Source organism: Henckelia pumila, chromosome 2 (assembly GCF_033568475.1).
Source record: "Henckelia pumila isolate YLH828 chromosome 2, ASM3356847v2, whole genome shotgun sequence".
Classification (NCBI taxonomy): domain Eukaryota; kingdom Viridiplantae; phylum Streptophyta; class Magnoliopsida; order Lamiales; family Gesneriaceae; genus Henckelia; species Henckelia pumila.
The window spans coordinates 166066581-166090292 of NC_133121.1; the positions used below are offsets into that span (position 1 = coordinate 166066581).

The following is a 23712-nucleotide window of genomic DNA, read 5'->3' on the forward strand; positions in this document are numbered from 1 at the left end:
AAATTATAGTTGATAGTAATTGTGCAGTTTGAATATTTTAAACCGCACAAAAGTTAAAGCGTTAAGTTTTGATTGCTCTATCTATACGAGATAATTATTGTAACCCAACAATATTCTTTTCAATAATTGAACTTAGTCGATCAATGGAAATTGAACTCCTAACTTTGGCTTTTGATATCAATCGTAGGATTGAGCGTTGCCGCTTTATCAAAAGTTATAAATGATGGTAACAGTGCAACTTAAATATTTTAAACCACATAACAGATCAAGCGCTACACTTTGATGCTCTACTAAGTACGGATAATTATTGTATCAAAAAATATTTTAGATATATCTTAATAAATTAATGTATTTTTAAAAAAAGATTAATGTATTTATTTTTAATATATGGTAGTTTATTTGAAATTATATATTATTTAATTAATATAATTTACATAAATAATTCTAATATAAAACTGATAAATTTATAATTTAAATTGTTAATTAAAGATAAAAAGTATCGATAAATCCATTATTTGATTTTGCTGCTCAAAATATTTGTCGTAGATGAAATAGTCAACTTGAGGGTAATACTCCATGGGTGGTGTGGACTTGTTTGATTGGTGCAAATATATGTGGAACCCACATGATTTGCACCAATCACATACCTCCACCTACCCCATGGGATAGTAAATTTTGCATTTTGGACGCGGTTCACAATATTTTTGAGTAAAATATGACTATATATAATTAAATTTGAGATCCATGCATTAACTAATTGTTAATTAATTTAGTAAAGTCTTATTTAAATCTTAAAATAGATTTTTCTTTTTAAATCTTCCAATCATATCTTTATTTATAAATTTAAATTAAAATCACAAATGTATTTTCCTTAGATAATTATTTCAATGAAAGCGTAAGAAAAGCCATTGGTAATCAAATAAATGACCACTACTTTTTTCATATCCACAAAATTCTATGTTTAATCAGGTATGATATTATATATTAATGGATTAGGTAGGTTTGTTTGTGATTTTTTATTTAATCCATTGTTTGATTGAATTTTTATTAAAACAAGCTAATCTAACCTAGAAAGGATAAAGTTGGTTTATAATAGGTTAATTAAACTTTTCCCTCACCCTAGTATTGTTTATCCTTATTTTTATATTACACATAAATTTCATAATTACCCTTTTTCTCCAACCTAAAAATCACCCATCCAATAAAATATAAATGGGGTTTTTGGCAAAAAAATTTAAATCATTATTTAATTTTATTCCTAAAAATCAAACCAAACACAATATTATTTTTAACACAAATTACCAATCTTTATTTATCATGTCTTTTATCATTCATTTAATAATAATTCAATAATCCTATCAACTGAACCAAACACTGTTGTTATGATTTTTGGTATTGTTGTTATAACATTTATTATTATTATTATTAAACATCATTCTTAAAATTATACACAAAATCAAGGAGAATTATTGCAAATTGCCTTAATTATGGCAACAAAATCTCCCCAAATTTGACAGGGAAAAAAGCGTGGAGCGTATGGTGGCAATTGTGTAATTAAACACAGGATGAACCTAAGTATTTTTCGCAGTACAAATCTCAAACCCTGTCATTACATGCAACGCCTGCCTGCCTTCTCTATCGCTTGAATTCACTCCAAAATCGGGCGAAGTTCAAGCGTTTATTCCCTCAATTTTACTCTTTTTGTGTTCAATTTCTTGTGTTTTATTCGGATACACAGAGGAAATTTGAATGGAATTGGCCGGAGAAATGCTACTGGAGTAGTATTTTTCCTCGCCGTAGTTAAGAATTCCTCTTTTTTCCGCAGGAAAAAGCAAAACCCAATTGTGTTTTTGTACGAAAAATGCCTGAGACGTTATTATTCGCGAACGCAGCAGCGACACTAGGAGAGTGCGAGAAGAAGAAGAAGAATAATCCATTTCAAGAGGGTAGCGAGGTGAAAGAAATTGATGCTTCCACAACGTCTACACCAAGATCAGTTATTATCATTCCCAGAAGCAAATCTCCGGCAGCTTGCCGCAGAGTGACACCCACTTCGATTTCAGTGGAAGATGGAGCTTTGGAAAAGCGCCTACGCAACGGGGACCTGTATATTGGATCTTTTTCTAACGGTAATCCTCACGGGTTGGGTAAATATTTGTGGAAGGATGGGTGTATGTATGAAGGGGAGTGGAAGAAGGGGAAAGCGAGTGGTAAGGGGAAATTTTCTTGGCCTTCGGGTGCTACTTTCGAAGGAGAATTCAAGTCAGGTCGGATGGAGGGTACGGGAACTTTTATTGGGTCGGATGGGGATACGTATAGAGGTTCGTGGTCCGCTGATAGGAAACACGGATTTGGGGTGAAGAATTATGTTAATGGGGATTATTACGAGGGGCATTGGAGAAGAAATTTGCAAGATGGGCAAGGGAGATACGTGTGGAAGAATGGAAATGAGTATATTGGCGAGTGGAAAAATGGAAGTATACATGGAAAGGGTGTTTGGGTTTGGGTTAATGGCGTTAGATATGATGTGAATTGGGAAAATGGGGTCATCACTTGGCCTGATGGGAGCTGCTATATTGGTTGTTGGCCCAAGGATTCTGGTAAAAAAGGGTGTAGTGATCAGTTCTTGACCGGTAGTTTTCCAACTTCGCTTGCTGGGAAGAAGGGATGTGAAGACGGTTTGAGGGGATATTTTGGTCATAAATTGGCGATGCCGTTGATGGTGGTTGGAGATGAGACTTTGAATGCAGTGGTAAATGGTGGTGGAGGGCAGATGTTCGAAAGTGGGGTAGTGAAAATGGGTGTTCCGGGGATTTGTATTTGGGGATCAGATGGGGAAGCTGGGGATATAACTTGTGAGATTCTTGATGATATGCAGCGGTCGAAGTTGAATCGTGGAGGATTCGTGATGGATCCAACTGGGATTAACCAGTTTAGGAAGAATATTTGTGTTTCAAACGTGGAAGTGAAGAAGCCCGGGCAGAAGATAGCTAAAGGTCATAAGAATTATGATCTTATGCTTAATCTTCAATTGGGTATTAGGTAAGAAAGAAATCAAATGCTGGTTGCCATGATTATATTGACTAGAAATTTATATATCATGATTGTGTTATCATATTTTTTTTGTTTATTTATTTATTTGGAGATTATTGTTTTGTTTGCTTAGGCATTCTGTGGGGAAGCATGCCTCTTTATTGAGTGATATTAAAGCCAGTGATTTTGATCCAAAGGAAAAGTTTTGGACTCGGTTTCCTAAGGAAGGTTCAAAGACTACACCGCCACATCAATCTGTGGAGTTCCGATGGAAGGATTATTGTCCTGCAGTGTTCAGGTAATTGATTCTTTGTAAAACTGTGGTAGCTTTCTGAGAATTCATATTTGATTTTCTTAAGATTTGGAGTTTTAGATGGTTATTGTTTTCTTGGGTTATCAGGCATTTGAGGAAGCTTTTCCAAGTCCATCCTGCCGATTATATGTTATCTGTTTGTGGTAACGATGCTCTTAGGGAGCTTTCATCACCTGGAAAGAGTGGAAGTTTCTTTTATTTAACCGAGGATGATAGGTTTATCATCAAAACAGTGAAGAAGGCAGAAGCCAAGGTGAGTAGCCTACCTTTATTATGTCTTAATTTTTATAGCAAAAGGTGCTCTCTTTGCCGTTAGGCAATTTTAGCATAAGCATCTGTTTGCATTTCTTGTTCAACGGTGAGGGATGCATCTGTGAATTTCTGTATTGAAGAATGGTTATTTGTTTCCTCAGGTGCTTATCAAGATGCTGCCAAGTTATTACAATCATGTATGCCAATATGAAAATTCTCTGGTCACTAAGTTCTTCGGAATCCATTGCGTGAAACCAGTTGGCGGCGTCAAGGTGTGTTGCAAGTTATGGTTCTTTGATCTCCTGCTTGCATTTTGTTTCACAGTCAAATAGCTAATCGAATTTTTGTTAACATAAACCAGACGAGATTCATCGTGATGGGAAATTTATTCTACTCCGAGTATCGAATCCATAAAAGATTTGATTTGAAAGGCTCATCCCATGGCCGCACAACGAATAAGCACGAGGGGGAGATTGATGAAACCACAACCCTTAAGGATCTTGATCTAAATTTTGTATTTAGGCTGCAAACCAACTGGTACCAAGAGCTAATGAAGTAAGTTTCAGAGTATTTCTTGTTACCTCCCTGCTGTTGTGTTGTATTAATTAGTTGGCGTTTTAGTAATGGTCTAATTGATCTCAACAGACAAATAAATCATGATTGCACATTCTTGGAGGCTGAGAGGATTATGGATTACAGTCTGTTAGTCGGTATTCATTTTCGTGATGATAATACTGGAGATACAATCGGTCTGTCGCCATTTCTGTTGCGCACAGGTAATTTCATCAGATTGTTATTGTAATGACAAAAACTACAACTCAGAGAAACTAACTTGAAGTAATCAAAAGATAAAAAATTGTTATGGGACTTGAAGATACTCATAGAAAATCGTTGAATCGGCAGGAGAGAGTGATTCATATCAAAATGAAAAGTCAATGCGCAGCTATCATTTCCTTGAAGCTGAACTACAAGGCAGGGACCAGATTTTAGCTGGCAGGTATTTGCACTATTCATGTTTTTTTCCTGTTTGTTCCCTCTTTTTGCATAAATGAAAGAGTATGTCTTGCGATCGAATCTAATATTGTTAAGATCGCGATACATGGTAGAAATTATTCAATCTACCGTTAATGTAGGCCTTTATGACAAATTATATGAATCTTGTGTTGTGTTGCATTTTCCTTTCACCATATCACTACTACAAATTTCAATTTCTTGGTTGTCTTTGAATATACGGGCGTTCTTCACGGCTTTGTCGATGCTCCAATAAGAGTAATTCTCACCAATATCCTCACCATTTATGGAAATTCATATCATGTGTTAGGGATTCAAAGCCGTGAAGAACGCCCGTATATTCAAAAACAACCAAGATCCTCACCATTTTATGGAAATTCATATCATGTGTTGGGGATTCAAAGGCTAAGATTTGATCACATTCATTATACCTGGAGAATTGCTCCAGCCTCCAGGCATAGACAAAGCATTTCTTCACACCATGTTACGGTTGTTTTATTTGGTAGAATAATTTCTGAATTTGTCGTTGCATTTGTTTATGATCAGGAAACCATCGATCAGACTCGGTGCCAACACGCCTGCACGAGCAGAGCGAGTGGCTCGGAGGAGTGATGTTGATCGCCATACTCCTGGTGGATTTAGCCACTCGACACCTCGGTGCAGTAGCGAAACCTACACAGTAGTCCTGTACTTCGGTATCATTGACATTCTACAAGACTACGATATCAGCAAGAAACTCGAACATGCATACAAATCATTACAGGTTGACCCTGCCTCAATATCAGCTGTTGATCCAAAACTATATTCGAAAAGATTCAAAGATTTCGTTGGAAGAATATTTGTAGAGGATACATAACAAGAGATCCACACCATCAAGATTCTTCAATGAATCATAAGTTGCATTCGGGAACAAGCAAGCACTCTGGCGAATTATTTAGACTTCTGTAAATCGGAACCAAGTGGTTTGTGCCTTTTGGATTCTGGTTGTTAGTAAGAATTAGTGTAAAAACAAGGAATGCCGAGATTTTGTCACAAGTAGGAAATAGGTTATGTATAGCAATTATTTAGTTGTACAGCTTATATTACATTTTTTATGAAAAAAGGAAATTTATGAAATGTTGTTGTTGCTTTTTTTTTTTTTTTTTTTTTAAAGTTTCTTGGCGAGTGTGTCAAATATAGGTGTTAAGTGATACAATTTAAGCAATCTTTTCATTGTATCAAAAGAAAATTACACATTATTTTTCAAAAAAAAAAAAGAAAAGAAAATCACACAAACATTTTCTTTAAATTTTATGTCTTTCAATATAATTATCATTTTTTAAATCACTATTATATCATTATCCGAAAATGAATTTATCATTCTATTGCTTTCAACAAATTGTCCTCCCAACGAAAATTTAATTTTTTTTAACATCAACAAAACAAGTAATTGCATATAATGTTATTATTTAATCCCGAAAATTTTATAGGACATGACATATGAAATAAAAATTGCATTCACTAAGTAAACTAAAATGTAGGGTGAACTAGGTACATAGTTATGTAAAATCTCGAGAATCTTAAAAATTTCACATTGCTATTAATGAGATAGGTTTTTTTTTTTTTTTTTTCAATATTGGGATTTCTCATAAGTAATGTTTGCAATTAATTTTAAAATATATATCATTTTCAAATATAAAATTTCTAACACTCACAAATTAATTAAAATTTTAAATTTTTTTTCTCTAATTTTATTATTTATTGTTGCATTATTGCATAGAACAGGAAGGTTGGCTGCACACAGGAAAAAGAGTTGATGTTTACACACATAAAAAGAAGAGAAAAAGCAATGTGCACACATAAATGTGGTGCTATTTTAATTTCTTTTATGCAGTTTTAAAGTGTATATATATAGCATAATATTTTAAAATCCATTTTGACTCGATTCTGAACCGGTTTCGATATTTCGGTCCAAACAACAAAAGATATTTATGGTTGGGTATCGATTTAATCCACAAACTGAAATCGTCGAACACAAACCAAATCGAACTTTATAGATTTCAGGTCGAAACCAAACCACGTTCTTCATTCCCTCAAACTAATATTATTGCTTTACATTTATTAGAAATTAAGGTTTCTCTTTTTCTTCTTTTGGTGGAAATCAGAACACAACAGTCCCTTAAAAGGAGCATTGCCATATCAAGTGAGGCAATCTGCACAATTTATTGATCCAAAATTTAATTATTAACAAAGAATTCCCATGCCACGTATCGGAACATGTTTGGAATTTTGTGGGGAATGTAGAGTTGAACCGTGTGAGATTCCCGACCCGAATCAAATATTTTTCGCCAATCAAATTTTTTTTCTTAAAATATCTCCTCTCTATAAGAAATTATTATTTTATGAAAACATTAAATTTTACAAATTGAAAAGCTAAAATATACATTTTTAAATAAAAAAATATGTCATCTGTTGAAAATATGTTATTATTATTATTATTATTATTATTATTATTATTATTATTATTATTTAAAGTGAATGTTGAATGTTGAGTTGTAAAATGTGGAAAATTAGTGTGATGATATAGATGATGATGTATTAATATTTGGACTAATCTCCAAATGAGATCTATAAATAGGTCTCTCCATTTGTGTAGAAAAACACAATTGAGTTGAGAGAAAAATATTATAAAGTGTAGAGTTTGATATATTTTGAGTTTTGGAGTTTTTACTTTTTACCATAAATTTTTACTTTTTCACAACACGTTATCAGCACGATCGCTCGAAGGTTCTCTATAATTTCCGACGCTCCAAAACACAAAGAGAAGACAAAAATATTCAACAAGTAAGTATATTTATTTTATTGTTTATATATTTTTTATGTATATATATTAATATATAATTTCATGTTATTATATAAAAGACTGTCTATGACACCGATCTTATAATAACGTGATATGATATATATTTATTATATATATATATATATATATATATATATATACTAACTATATTAATATATAATTTCATGTTATTATATAAAATGTTGTCTATGACACTGACCTTATAATAACGTGATATGATATATATATATATACTAACTATATTAATATATAATTTCATGTTATTATATAAAAGGTTGTCTATGACACTGATCTTATAATAACGTGATATATATATATATATATATACTAACTGTATTAATATATAATTTCATGTTATTATATAAAAGGTTGTCTATGACACTGATCTTATAATAACGTGATATGATATATATTATTGTGTATTTATATACTAATCATATTCGTATAATTTCATATTATTATATAAAAGGATGTTTACGGCACCGACCTTATAATAATGTGATATGATATACATAATTATTTAATTATGATTATCATTATATGCATTACATGATTATCACGAATTTTTATTCAACACATACTCGATTTTTTTTCCTTACCCCAACGGTCACAAACGGTAACAAAACGGCTAGTTTTTGCCCTATAAATATGTTCACTCAAACTCATTTTCAATCACACCAAAATTCACTCTTTCTCTCAAAATATTTTCTCCTCGGTTTTTTCGAAGATGAAGATGATGGCACTCTAAGACATTGGTCACGTACCCCTGAGCACTTATGTAAGTTCTTTAAAGTATCGATAAAGGGAAAAGAAAAAGAGACCAATTTTGTTGAAAACAGTAACCATTTAAGTGGTTCAACTTATTTCAATGCTGCCGATTTTTTCAAATGATTTCGAGAACATTGATTAATATATTGGTGGGACTGAAATGTAACATGCTATATTTTTCATGCATTCTTATGAAACATGCTATATTTTGCATATATATATTATCCTTGATTTTTTTTATTGCATTTTTTTGAAGTATGGAAAATGCTATGAGCAAAAATAAACCCATGGAAGTTTGCATACCCGATAGTGGTACAACGCACACCATTCTCCGAGATAAAATATATTTCTTGGAATTAAAACCAACAAAAATAATGGTGAATACAATATCAAGTCATGTAGACTTGATTGAAGGTTGTGGAAAAGCATATTTTTTGTTACCTAATGGTACAAAATTTTTAATAAATGATGCTTTATATTCACTGGATCAAAAAGAAATTTGTTGAGTTTTTGTAGTAACCCAGATTTCATTTTAAGATAATAATATGATAAACATGATTAAGGGTTGGTAATTAATCAATTTCGGAGTGTAATTGGGCTTCAGAAGAGAATTTGGGCTTTTGTGTTTGGGCCGGATCGGAAGCTCCGAACCCAGATCGGACGCTCCGATCCCAGCCACTTCGGAAGCTCAGCGAAAGCACCAAGATCGGAAGCTCCGATCCTGGAACGGACGTTCCGATCTCCAGCTGCCAGCAATGCTCAATGACTCAGTCACGAGTTTTGACAAGTGTTGAACGTAGAGCAGATCGGAAGCTCCGATCGCCCGATCGGAAATTCCGATCCTGGCGTTCCCTGCATGCACGCAATGAGCTGGATCGGAAGCTCCGATCCCGAAATCGGAAGTTCTGATCCTGGCCGGGAATTTTGCCTATAAATAGGGCTTCTTAGATTCATTTTTAAATACGAATTCCCGAGTTTCTTTCTTCAGTTATATAGTGTGAGATATACACTTGAGGGCCCTATCGGTTATAATAGAAGTTCTGGAATAACCAAGGTGTGGTTATAGTCATCCGGGACTAGCGACTCCAAAGGGCTAACTACGGACGAAGGTATGGTCCGGGAATCTATTTAAGTTTTGGAAGTACTTATTAGCTTAGTTAAGGCTTATAGAATTTATGTAGTGATACGGTGAAATTTTGAATATAGGCTTGGAACCTAGGATCCTATTATACTTGAACTAGCCTAGAGGTACGTACACATTGACTGAGATTGCCAGCGAGTATACATGTTTATATGTTGCATTTATTTGGCATTATTATATGGCATGATATATGATTTACCGCTTTCTATATTCATATGTCATGTGCATATACACGTTGAGCCTATACCTTGTTATACCTGACTATAGAGCCGCTCAGCTCTATACTCGATAGTCTGTCACTGAGAGTACCGCGACGGCGGGGGCATTTATGTCTGTCTACTCTGGTGTACTAGACGAGTGTGGTTGCACCCAGAGGTTGATCCGTGCGGTGGCAGCACTCATGTGGCGCCGGTTCTGAACATGATTTTTCAGATGACCCTGTACCAGTCATCATGTTGCATGCATTATATACATATATTTACTCATGTCTATGTACTGGGCGTTAGCGCTCACGTCCTAGTTGTTATCTTGGACACCCTATTCCATGGGACAGGTCGCAGGATAGACGGAGCCGGTAGTTCGAGGCAGGACTAGGGAGCCGGATCTTTTCAAGGGAGTTTATACAGCAGGATTTGTTTTAGCTGTATAATGTTTACTTTTAAGTTCTTCGATTTGGTTGTATCACTATAGATTTAAGCCTGGATTATGTTACTAAGCTGATATGTAAATTATGGTTAAGTTTCCGCACGTTTTTACTCTGTTAAGTATTTTGCTGTATTAAGTTTAATGCATGCTATTAGTTGCCAGTTAGTAGGTGATTCCATGCAGGGTCACTACATTTTTGGTATCAGAGCATGCTTAGATTTTGGGATTAGTACTTGGGATTTAGTTTAGTCTTGAGTAATTCTTGCGCATTTTGGATTTTAATGTGCAATTCTTTTCAGGATATGGCTGACGAGAGTCACGGTAGTGTTGGCCAGGGAGGTGGTCATCATCATCGTCATCACCGCCATCATGATGATCAACATCGTCATCATGAGGGTAGACGTCGCTACTCTATCAATAAGTTCATGCAGGTAGGACCGAAACCCTTGGTGGGAGGCGAAAATCCTGAACAGGCGAGGAGTTGGATGTCTAAACTCGAGAGTACTTTTTGTGCTTTCGATTGTACTGAGGATCAGAAATTGGAAGTTTTAGAATTTGTTCTAGAGGATCGAGCACGTTTTTGGTGGGATGCCAAAGCTGCTCAGGCACGTACTGAGAGAGGACAGGTGACTTGGGGGGATTTCTGTCGGGAGTTCCAAAAATTATATTTTCCTCCGGCTGTTCGCCAAGCACGATCTATGGAGTTTCTTACTCTTAAGCAAGGATCAATGACTATTGATCAATATCAGCAACGATTTCTTGATCTGCTACCTTTCAGTCCTCATATCAATGAGAGTGATGCGTCGAAATATGATATCTTTCTACAAGGTTTGAACCAAGATATCTACTCTCAGATTGTCGTTTGTGATGACCCGGTATCTTTTGAGACTTTGGTGAACCGTTGCCGTCTTGTAGAGACTAGCAACAGGCGAGCACAGTTGATGATACCAGGACAGCCTAGTGGATCTTTTGAGCCTCGAACTCAATCTGTTGTGCAATCTGGACCTATGTCTTCTTCTACTCCTACTACTTCGTCTGGTTCTCGTGGTTCACGAGGTATGTTCCGTTTTGGAAAGAAGAAGAAGAAGGAGGAATTTTTTAGTCATTGTGGAGGGAAGCATCCTGCAGCATCATGTCGGAGAGCTACTGGTGCTTGTTATATTTGCGGTCAGCAGGGACATCTGCGGAGAGATTGCCCTCAGCGCATGGGTTCTGCTAGTGGATCGGGATCACAGGTTGGATCTCAGGCTTCTATTGTTCCACGTCAGCAGCCAGCACCACAGAGTTCTTCTGGTTATCGTCCCCAGACTCAAGGGCAGGTGTTTGCTCTGTCTCAGGAGCAGGCTACAGAGGGAAGCGATCGCATGTTGGCAGGTACCTTTTTGTTATGTGGTATTCCTGCACTTGTATTAATTGATACTGGAGCATCGCATTCCTTTATTTCTAGTCGCTTTGTTAAGAGACATAGATTACCTTATGTATCATTAGATATGGATTTAGTTGTATCTACTCCGTTGGAGCAAGAGATAGTAACTAAGCGTCTAGTGATGGGTTGCCTTCTAGAGTTTGAGGGTAATACGCTATCGGCCAATTTGATGATATTAGCGATGGCAGATTTTGACTGTATCTTGGGAATAGATATGGTGACTTTGTATCATGCTACTGTGGATTGTTATCAGCGTCTGGTACAGTTTCATTCTACTGAGGGTGATAGCTGGTATTTTTATGGTGAGGGTGCGCGACCTCCGATGCCACTTGTTTCGACTCTGAAGGCATGTCATGTCTTGGAGTCAGGAGGGGAGGGCTACCTCATCTATGCAGTTGATATGTCCACGAGTAGTACGGGTATTGATCAGTTACCGGTTGTCAGCGAGTTTCCTGACGTATTCCCTGATGAGATTCCTGGTTTTCCTCCGGTTCGAGAGGTTGAATTTGATATTGATTTAGTACCAGGAACTACGCCTATATCCCGAGCACCTTATCGTCTGGCACCGTCAGAGATGAGGGAATTGAAACAGCAGTTACAGGATCTGCTTGATAAGGGATATATCCGTCCGAGTGTTTCTCCGTGGGGAGCACCTGTTTTGTTTGTCAAGAAGAAGGATGGATCGATGCGATTGTGTATTGATTACAGGCAGTTGAATCGTGTCACCATCAAGAATAAGTATCCTTTGCCGCGGATTGATGATCTATTTGATCAATTACAGGGTACTTCTGTTTACTCGAAGATAGATCTGAGATCTGGATACCATCAGATGCGGGTACGAGACTCAGATATTTCTACGACTGCTTTCAGGACCAGATATGGGCATTATGAATTTCTGGTGATGCCATTCGGTTTGACGAATGCACCGGCAGTCTTCATGAATCTGATGAATCAGATATTTTGAGAGTATCTGGATAGATTTTTCATCGTCTTCATTGATGATATTCTTGTCTATTCTCATGACAAGGATGAGCATGCACAACATTTGAGAATTGTTTTACAGACGTTACGAGATAAGCAGCTGCATGCGAAATTGATCAAGTGTGAATTTTGGCTTGATTGGTAGTGTTTCTCGGTCATGTGATTTCTAATGAAGGGATATTTATTGATCCTAGTAAGATAGAGGCAGTGCTGAACTGGTCTCGTCCGACGACGGTTGCTGAGATTCATAGTTTCTTGGGTCTAGATGGATATTACCGTCGGTTCATCGAGAATTTTTCACAGTTGGTCAGGCCTTTGACTCAGCTTACTCGGAAAGATGTTTTCTTCATATGGTCCTCGGATTGTGAGGAGTCATTTCACGAGCTGCGGAGACGTCTTACTACTGCACCTGTGCTAGCTCTACCTTCTGGATCAGGAGGTTATGTTGTCTATACTGATGCCTCTGGTCAGGGGTTAGGATGTGTTCTGACACAGCATGGACATGTTATTGCCTATGCTTCTCGACAGTTGAAGACGCATGAGAGTAATTATCCAGTACATGATCTCGAGTTAGCCGCCATTGTATTCGCGCTCAAGATTTGGAGGCATTATCTTTATGGCGAGAAATTTGAGATATTCACGGATCATAAGAGTTTGAAGTATTTATTCACTCAGGCGGAGTTGAATATGCAACAGAGACGCTGGATGGATCTTCTGAAAGATTATGATTGTGAAATCAAATATCATCCAGGTTCTGTTAATCTTACTGTTGATGCCTTGAGTCGGCAGGTGAGACTTTCTGCACTTCAAACTAGTGAAGTATCTCATATATATGATTCAAGAGTGTTGTTCATTGAGTTTTACGCTCAAGCACAAGAAAGGGAGGAATGGGATTCGTTTGCATACTATTCTATCTGAGCCAGCATTGTATTCTCGGATCAGAGATGCTCAGATATCTGATGTTAAGACTCAGCGTTTGGCACGTTTAGCCAATGGAGTTAATATATCTGGATTTCATTTTCAGGCAAATGGTTTATTGTGCTTATCTAATCGAGTGGTTGTACCTAATGTTGCGGAGCTCAGGAATAATATTCTTTCTCAAGCTCACAGGAGTCGATTATCAGTTCATCCTGGTAGCATGAAAATGTATAAGGACTTGCGAACTAGATTCTGGTGGAAAGGGATGAAGAGGAGTGTGTATCAATTTGTTTCAAGATGTTTGGTTTGTCAACAGGTAAAGGCTGAACACCGACGACCAGGTGGATTACTATAGAATCTTGAGATTCCTGAATGGAAGTGGGAGCACGTGACTATGGATTTTGTTACCCACTTTCCTATGACGTCACGTCAGTGTGATGCTATCTGGGTCGTTGTTGACCGTTTGACGAAATCAGCACACTTTATTTCTTATAAACAGGAGTATTCTTATGATCGCATGGCACGTTTATACATCCAGGAGATAGTGCGATTGCATGGGATTCCAGTGAGCATAGTCAGTGATAGAGACCCGCGATTTACCTCACGTTTCTGGGGTAGTTTTCAGGAGGCTTTGGGTACCACTCTGAGTTGGAGCACTGCATATCATCCGGAGACTGACGGACAGTCAGAGCGGACGATTCGTACGCTGGAGGATATGTTGCGTTCTTCTATCATGGATTTTGTCTTATCTTGGCAGGACCAGTTACCTTTAATCGAATTTGCCTACAATAACAGTTATCATCGTAGTATCGATATGGCACCTTTCGAGGCATTGTACGGTCAACGGCGTCGTACTCCGTTATTCTGGGATGAAGTCGGGGAACGACAAGTTGAGGGTCCTGAATTGGTGCAGCAGATTGTAGACAAGATAGATTTGATCAAGCATAGGATCAAAGTTGCTCAAGATAGACAAGCCAGTTATGCTAATATTCGCCGCAGGCCACTTCAGTTTGAGCCTGGTGAATATGTGTTCCTTCGAGTATCACCTTTCAGGAAGGTGATGAGATTCGGCGTGAAAGGCAAGTTGTCTCCTCGTTTCATTGGGTCTTTCCAGATACTGGAGAAGATTGGAGATGTTGCATATCGTTTGGCTTTACCGCCAAATCTCTCCAGTATACATAATGTTTTTCATGTGTCGTTACTTCGACATTATATAGCTGATGAATCTCATGTGATTCAGTCTACTGATATTCAGCTAGAGCCAGATCTGTCTTTTGTTGAACGACCAATCCGTATCCTAGACAGGAAGGAGAAAGTTCTTCGGAACAAGACTATACCATTTGTGATGGTACAGTGGCAGCGCCGAGGCGTTGAAGAAGCAACTTGGGAAACTGAGAGTCGTATGCAAGCAGAATATCCTGAGTTGTTTGCGTTGTATTTTTGATTACCATGTAGTTGTAATTACAGTTATTGTAATAAAACGTGGTTTGATATTTCATATTGTTATCTTGATTTGTCTTTCGATGTTATTTCGCGAACGAAATATCTAAAGGTGGGGAGAATGTAGTAACCCAGATTTCATTTTAAGATAATAATATGATAAACATGATTAAGGGTTAGTAATTAATCAATTTCGGAGTGTAATTGGGCTTCAGAAAAGAATTTGGGCTTTTGTGTTTGGGCCGGATCGGAAGCTCCGAACCCAAATAGGACGCTCCGATCCCAGCCACTTCGGAAGCTCAGCGGAAGCATCGAGATCGGAAGCTCCGATCCTGGAACGGACGTTCCGATCTTCAACTGCCAGCAATGCTCAATGACTCAGCCACGAGTTTTGACAAGTGTTGAACGTAGAGCAGATCGGAAGCTCCGATCGCCCGATCGGAAGTTCCGATCCTGGCGTGTCCTGCATGCACGCAATGAGCTGGATCGGAAGCTCCGATCCCAAAATTGGAAGTTCTGATCCTGGCCGGGAATTTTGCCTATAAATAGGGCTTCTTAGATTCATTTTTAAATACGAATTCCCGAGTTTCTTTCTTCAGTTATATAGTGTGATATATACACTTGAGGGCCCTATCGGTTATAATAGAGGTTCTGGAATAACCAAGGTGTGGTTATAGTCATCCGGGACTAGCGACTCCAAAGGGCTAACTACGGACGAAGGTATGGTCCGGGAATCTATTTAAGTTTTGGAAGTACTTATTAGCTTAGTTAAGGCTTATAGAATTTATGTAGTGATACGGTGAAATTTTGAATATAGGCTTGGAACCTAGGATCCTATTATACTTGAACTAGCCTAGAGGTACGTTTACATTGACTGAGATTGCCAGCGAGTATACATGTTTATATGTTTCATTTATTTTGCATTATTATATGGCATGATATATGATTTACCGCTTTCTATATTCATATGTCATGTGCATATACACGTTGAGCCTATACCTTGTTATACTTGACTATAGAGCCGCTCAGCTCTATACTCGATAGTCTGTTACTGAGAGTACCGCGACGGCGGGGGCATTTATGTCTGTTTACTCTGGTGTACTAGACGAGTGTGGTTGCACCCAGAGGTTGATCCGTGCGGTGGCAGCACTCATGTGGCGCCGGTTCTGAGCATGATTTTTCAGATGACCCTGTACCAGTCATCATGTTGCATGCATTATATACATATGTTTACTCATGTCTATGTACTGGGCGTTAGCGCTCACGTCCTAGTTGTTATCTTGGACACCCTATTCCATGGGGCAGGTCGCAGGATAGACGGAGCCGGTAGTTCGAGGCAGGACTAGGGAGCCGGATCTTTTCAAGGGAGTTTATACAGCAGGATTTGTTTCAGCTGTATAATGTTTACTTTTAAGTTCTTCGATTTGGTTGTATCACTACAGATTTAAGCCTGGATTATGTTACTAAGCTGATATGTAAATTATGGTTAAGTTTCCGCACGTTTTTACTATGTTAAGTATTTTGCTGTATTAAGTTTAATGCATGTTATTAGTTGCCAGTTAGTAGGTGATTCCATGCAGAGTCACTACAGTTTTAATGACATATATTCTCATGGGTATGATACTGAGATGATAACTGATGGAAATCAGAAATATATGTGGTAAGTATTCTCATGGGTATGATACTGAGATGATAACTGATGGAAATCAGAAATATATGTGTCTTACCACATATAAATCAGGAAAGAAATATGTGGTTGAAAAATTATCAATGCTCCCTACTTGATTGCATTATACACATATAAGGTCAATCAAATCAAATATGGTTGTTAATAGTTCTTCAATATTAACCAATTGACATGATCGATTGGGACATCCTGGTTCAATAATGATGCGAATAATTATTGAAAATACACATGGTCATCCATTGAAAGACCAGAAGATCTTTCAGAATAATAAGTTTCAATGTAAAACATGTTCTCTTGAAAAACTTATTATAAGACCATCGCCAGCTAAAATCCAAACAGAATCACCCATATTTCTTGAACGTATTCAGGGTGATATTTGTGGGCCAATTCATCCACCATGTGGACCATTTTGATATTTTATTGTATTGATCGATGCTTCTAGCAGATGGTCACATGTATGCTTATTGTCAACTCGGAATGTGACATTTGCAAGATTAATGGCTCAAATAATAAAATTGCGGAATCAATTTCCCAATTATACAATCAAGAAAATAAGACTTGATAATGCTGGAGAATTTACTTCCCAAACTTTCAATGACTATTGTATGTCAATGGGCATTACTGTTGAACTGTTGCTACACAGAATGGATTAGCTGAATCATTGATTAAACGTATACAACTGATTGCTAGACCAATGATTATGAGAACAAAACTCCCTATTTCTATATGGGGACATTCAATTTTACATGCTGCAGCATTAATTCACATCAGACCAAGTGCATATCATAAATTCTCCCCATTGCTGCTTGCATTTGGTAAAGAACCAAATATTTCTCATCTGAGAATTTTTGGATGTATGGTGTACGTGCCTATTGCACCATCTCAACGATAAAGAATGGGTCCTCAAAGAAAAATCGATATTTATATCGATTATGATAGCCCATCAATCATTCGATATCTTGAGCCTCAGACAGGCGATGTGTTTACAGCACGTTTTGCTGATTGTCATTTTAATGAAGAAATCTTCCCAATGTTAGGGGAAGAAAAGAAACACATCGAAAAAGAAATCACATAGTATGTACCATCATTGTTACATTTGGATCCAAGGACCAAACAATGTGAGAAAGATGTACAACAAATTGTACACTTGAAAAGAATTGTAAATCAAATGTCAGATGCATTTCCAGACACAAAAGGGGTAACAAAATCATATATACATGCTGTAAATGCCCCTGCTCGAATTGAAATTCCAAAGAAACAAATTGAAGACACTCATGATGTCATAAAACGCTTGAAGCGTGAAAGACCAGTCGGTTCCAAAGATAAAAATCCTCGAAAAAGAAAAGGCATAGAGAAACACGATGATCATAAAATAAAAAATGGTGTTCCAGAAGAAACACCTGATGATGAAAATATTCTGTCAGAATCACAAACTGACGAGAATCGTGAAATCTCTATCAATTATATTAATACTGGAAAAATATGGAACCGAAAATATATAAAAGATATTGATGAGATATTTTCTTATAATGTGGCATGTGACATAATAAATGAAAATGAGGATCATGAAACAAAATCTTTTGGTGAATGTAAAACTCATCATGATTGGGCCAAATGGAAAGATGTCATTCAGGTTGAATTGGATTCGCTAAATAAAAGCAATGTTTGGACCTATAGTCCTCACACCTGAAGGTGTAAAACCTGTTGGATACAAATGGAATTTTATTCGAAAGCGAAATGAGAAAAATGAAATAGTAAGATATAAAGCTAGACTTGTTGCACAAGGTTTTTTTCAAAGGCCTGGAATTGATTATGAAGAAACGTATTCTCCTGTAATGGATACAATTACGTTTCGATATTTAATTAGTTTGACAGTGTCTGAAAATTTGGAAATGTGTCTTATGAATGTTGTTACAGCTTACTTATACGGATCACTTGATAGTGATATATACATGAAAATCCCTGAAGGATTTAAGATGCCTAAAGCACAAAGTTCAAAATCCAGAGAATTTTGTTCTATAAAATTGCAAAGATCATTATATGGCAATCCGACCGAATTTGGTATAATCGGCTAAGTGAGCACTTGATGAAAAAGGGATATGTAAATGATCCAATATGCCCTTGTGTTTTCATCAAGAAAACAACATCTGGATGTGTAATTATTGTTGTATATGTTGATGATTTAAACATCATTGGAACGAATAAAGAAATTCAAGAAGTTATGATGTACTTGAAGGAAGAATTCGAAATGAAGGATCTTGAAAAAACCAAGTACTGTCTAGGTTTGCAAATCGAACAAAAAAAATGTGGAATTTTTGTTCACCAAGAAAATTATACAAAAAATATCTTTAAACATTTTAATATGGATAAATCAAATTCATTAAGTACTCCAATGGTTGTAAGATCATTAAACATAGAAAAGGATCCATTCCGTTCATGTGAAGATGATGAAGTTATTCTTGGTCCAGAAGTACCATATCTAAGTATCATTGGTGCCCTTATGTATCTTGCAAATTGCACTAGACCTGATATATCTTTTGCTGTAAATTTATTGGCAAGATTCAGTTCATATCCAACAAAGAGGCATTGGAATGGAATTAAACATATATTCCGTTATCTACGAGGAACGACAGATTTGAGACTTTTGTACTCAAAAGACACCAATCAAAGTATCATTGGTTATGCCGATGCTGGATATTTATCTGATCCACATAAGGCACGTTCCCAAACCGGATATGTATTTACTAGTGGAGGCACCGCAATTTCTTGGCGTTCACAGAAACAAACACTCGTAACAACTTCATCAAATCACGCTGAGATTATTGCGCTACATGAAGCAAGCCGTGAATGTGTTTGGCTAAAATCAATGACAAAACATATCCAAATTTCTTGTGGATTATCAGTAGACAAGAAGCCTGTGACGCTGTATGAAGATAATGTTGCATGTATTGCTCAAATGAAAGAAGAATACATCAAAAGTGACAGAATCAAACATACCCCCCCAAAGTTCTTTGCCTACACTCAAGAACTTGAGAAGAACAAAGATATTGATATTTGTTACATTCAATCAAGTGAGAACTCATCAGATCTCTTCACAAAGGCATTTCCTACGACAATATTCAAAAAGCATATATATAACATTGGGATGCGCAATCTATGGAATATGTGAAGAATCACTTGTGTTAACATGAGGGGGAGTTTACGTGGCTGCACTCTTTTTTCCTTGTTGTGGTTTTTATCCCACTGGGTTTTTCTAGTAAGGTTTTTAACGAGGCAGCATAAAACACGTAATAAAGACAGTCATCATATCACGATCATCATCACAAGGAAGAGTGTTGAAAATATGTTATTATTATTATTATTATTATTATTATTATTATTATTTAAAGTTGAATGTTGAATGTTGAATATTGAGTTGTAAAATGTGGAAAATTAGTGTGTGATGATGTAGACGATGATGTATTAATATTTGGACTAATCTCCAAATGAGATCTATAAATAGGTCTCTTTATTTGTGCAGAAAAACACAATTGAGTTGAGAGAAAAATATTATAAAGTGTAGAGTTTGATATATTTTGAGTTTTGAAATTATTACTTTTTACCATAAATTTTTATTTTTTCACAACATCATCAATATTGTTAAATATTTAAAAATTATTCAGTTATATAAAACTAAAGTTGTTACGAGTTACGAGTTACGACAGAAAGCGGATAAGTGCGGTCTTGTATGTATCAGGATATGAAAGACAAGTGTAATGCATTGTTTTGGAATATTTGATAAATTTCGAAGATAGTGATTTAAATTATGACGTAAAGTATTTGTTGGAAATGTATTTTGGCCAAGGTTCTAAAAAACGCGAAATGCGTCGAAATGTGGAGACGAAGTTTCAAGTTTTTCAAGTTTAAACGAGATTACTACGAGTTTAAACGCAAAAAAAAAATTCAATTTTTATTAAAATTTTAATTATATTAATTCAAATAATAAATAAAATGATATAGTTACCATAAATTTAAGATTAAACGAATAAATTTCAAGTTCTAAATATCATAAAAGTATTAAAATTATATTAATTAATATTTTCCTACATATCTAAAAAATAATATAATAAAAATAAGTTCATTATCAATTAATAATATATTCCAAAAAGTAAAAGCCATGCTTCAAGCTTTTTAAGTTTAAGCGGTATTAATACGAGATTAAACATAAAAAAAAATGTTTGTAATTTAAACTAAAATTTTAAATATCTTACACAAATTAACGGAGTAAATAATGCATAAATATAATAAATGTAAGTGTAATGCATTAATTTTTTTTGCCAAAGTTTAATTCAATTTATTATATCATTCATTTTATATAAATTGTCATCAAATACAAACTCAATTTAACTGAGCTGCTTTAAAATATTAGCATTAATATTACTCAATATGTACTGCATACTCATCATTGCTACACTTAACTATCCAAGATTGTACATTTTTTACATTGCTAGCATTACTTACTAATAAATTTGATAATTTCTGTTATTTCTTCGTCTTATTAATCAATTTTGGTATTTTAAAAAATCGCACTTAAGAGTATTTAATGACACTTAATATGATCAACATGTGTTTGACCGTTTTTTTAAGGTTTTTGGCCGAAGCGAGGCGTTTTGGAAAAGTTTCAAGCTTAAACGAGATTAAACGAGGTTTAATCAAACTTTTTAGAACACTGATTTTGGGCACATATCACACACATTATTAACACTTAATAATTTAATGACATTCTAAATAATAATAATAATAATAATAATAATAATAATAATAATAATAATAATAATGGGCACATATCACACACATTATTAACACCTAATAATTTAATGACATTCTAAATAATAATAATAATAATAATAATAATAATAATAATAATAATAATAATAATAATAATAAAAAGTGTAATGCATTGTTTTGGAATATCTGATAAATTTCGAAAATAGTGATTTAAATTATATCGTAAAGTATTTGTTGGAAAGGTATTTTTGGCACATATCACACACATTATTAACACTAATAATTTAATGACATTCTAAATACTAATAATAATAATAATAATAATAATAATAATAATAATAACCACCATCCCCATCCCCATCCCCATCCCCATCACCATCACCATCACCATCCATTCATCAAGAGATCTACATTGGTGGAATAGAAAAGTATTTGACCAATCTTTAAAAGTTTGATTCTCCAACCAATAATTTCTAAAGCTAGACTCTCGTACAAATTTTACCCAATGTAATTTATTTGACTACCGTGGTTTATAAGCTATTGTATTAACTTGAAAGTTTATCTAGTGAAAAAAATATAATGGCTCTGGATTCGAAATTACAGATAAACAAATAATATAAAAATAGTAATAAATGTGTCTCCACATAAAAACAAACGTTACTTTTTTTTTTGAAAGAGAAAAAAAACAAACGTTAATTTAAGGGTGTCAAAAACAAACTCAAATCGTCAACCCGACACGAGTAAACTCGAAAAATATTAGGTTAAGATGGGGTTTTTGGGTTTGGGTTGAATCGGGTTGACCCGAATTTTTTCGGGTTGGGTTCGGGTTCGAGTCAACCCGAGGTAACTCGAGATGAACCAAAAATGTGGTACAACATCATACATCATTTGGTACAAAACCATATAAGATGTGGTACAAATTAAGAAAATTTGTGGTACAAAAAATTGGCCAGAGAGTGCAGAAAACATGTTTGCATTGAGAATTTTTAAGCAATTTACCGTTGATATATAATATATTTTCTTGATTTAATATTTATTTTGTACAATTTTTATTTTTTAAAATATTTTTTATTTTTTGTAGTAAGTATACTTTAAATTTTCTACAACTAGAATATCAAATTTAAATTATATATAACCTTAGATTTTGTTATCAAATGATTAAATTAAATAGTACTATTTTTATTGTGTGTTTTGAATTTTTATTTAATTATTTTGTTAAAATAATATAAATAAATAAATAATAAAATCGGGTTGGTTCGGGTTGATCGGGTTAGACGGGTTAGCTGGGTTCGGGTTGACCATTTTCAGATTGGTTCGAGTTCGGGTTGAAAAATTTTTAAATAATTTTTTCGTCAACTCGACTCGAAACCACCCAACCCACTCAAATTGACACCACTACGTTCATTAAATAAATATTTTTGCACACATTCCAACTACAAATTTGAACTCAAATCCCCATCCTAAGAGCTTTTATTACGATTAAATGTAGTGTTTTTAAAGGTGTTGTCTGTGACAATCTAGGCGCTAGATTGTCATTTCTCGTCTCGATTTTTTGAAATATCGTTTTCGGTGTTGTTGTATTAAATTATTAATCGATCGATTAGAGAGTGATCAGACTGCCTAAGCGGCTCGAAATACACTTAATTAGTTGATATATATATAGGATTTATTTAAATAAATAACCTCCGTTTGAAAGAAGGTCATAAATCAAAAAATTTGATTGACCAAGGTCATTTTTCAAACTCTTCCTATATATATATATATATATATATATATGTGTGTGTGTGTGGATTATCTTCATATCACTTATGCTCCAAATTTAACCAAAGAAAAATTTATATTTGATGAAGATGAAAAAAAACATAATGAATTTTGAGTTTGAATCTAATTCTGATGAAATGTTGGAAAAGTATGGAGATAAACAAGAATATTTTAGAGATTTAGGATTTAAAAAAATCAACTAGGTGATGCCTAGATAGCTGTCTGGGCGTCTAGGCATTAGGCGACTGGTCACCGCTCCTCTAATACCCATCGTTTTTTAAAACAATGCTAAATTGTTAAATTAAATTTTCTATGTTAAATAATTTTTTTAAAACAGAGATTATATTAAAATCGAGAGGTTTACATATGATTTTTATAATGTTTTTCGTATTTAATTCGAATAATTATTGAATAGGATGATCACTTCGTTATTTTTAAATTTTTGATATTTTATAATATTTTTTTAAAAAAAAAATATTTTTGTCATTTTAGGATAATGCCTAATGGTTGTCTTTATCAAACTAAAAGTTTCACTTTTATATTGTTCAAATGATCATTTATCGAAACTTGTGGCTCATTTTCATTTTTTTCATTCCACCAAACCTTCAATACACTCATTGTTAGGATAAGGTCGTCTCACAATTTTAATAGAACATGTTACATGTCTATTAAAAATACATGTACGCTCATATGTTTGGTTTTTGAGATTGTTTGAGAGATGTTGGCG

General features: G+C 35.0%; 1 protein-coding gene across 1 annotated transcript; it reads left to right on the forward strand.

Moving 5' to 3' along the window:
* Positions 1 to 1598: 1598 nt before the first annotated feature.
* On the forward strand, positions 1599 to 5725 carry LOC140879944 (phosphatidylinositol 4-phosphate 5-kinase 1-like). Its single transcript, XM_073283937.1, has 8 exons — positions 1599 to 3042; positions 3167 to 3331; positions 3434 to 3599; positions 3760 to 3870; positions 3960 to 4153; positions 4244 to 4374; positions 4502 to 4595; positions 5156 to 5725. The coding sequence occupies exons 1-8, from the start codon at positions 1862 to 1864 to the stop codon at positions 5463 to 5465; spliced, it is 2352 nt and encodes a 783-aa protein (XP_073140038.1). The 5' UTR covers positions 1599 to 1861; the 3' UTR covers positions 5466 to 5725.
* Positions 5726 to 23712: the final 17987 nt, after the last annotated feature.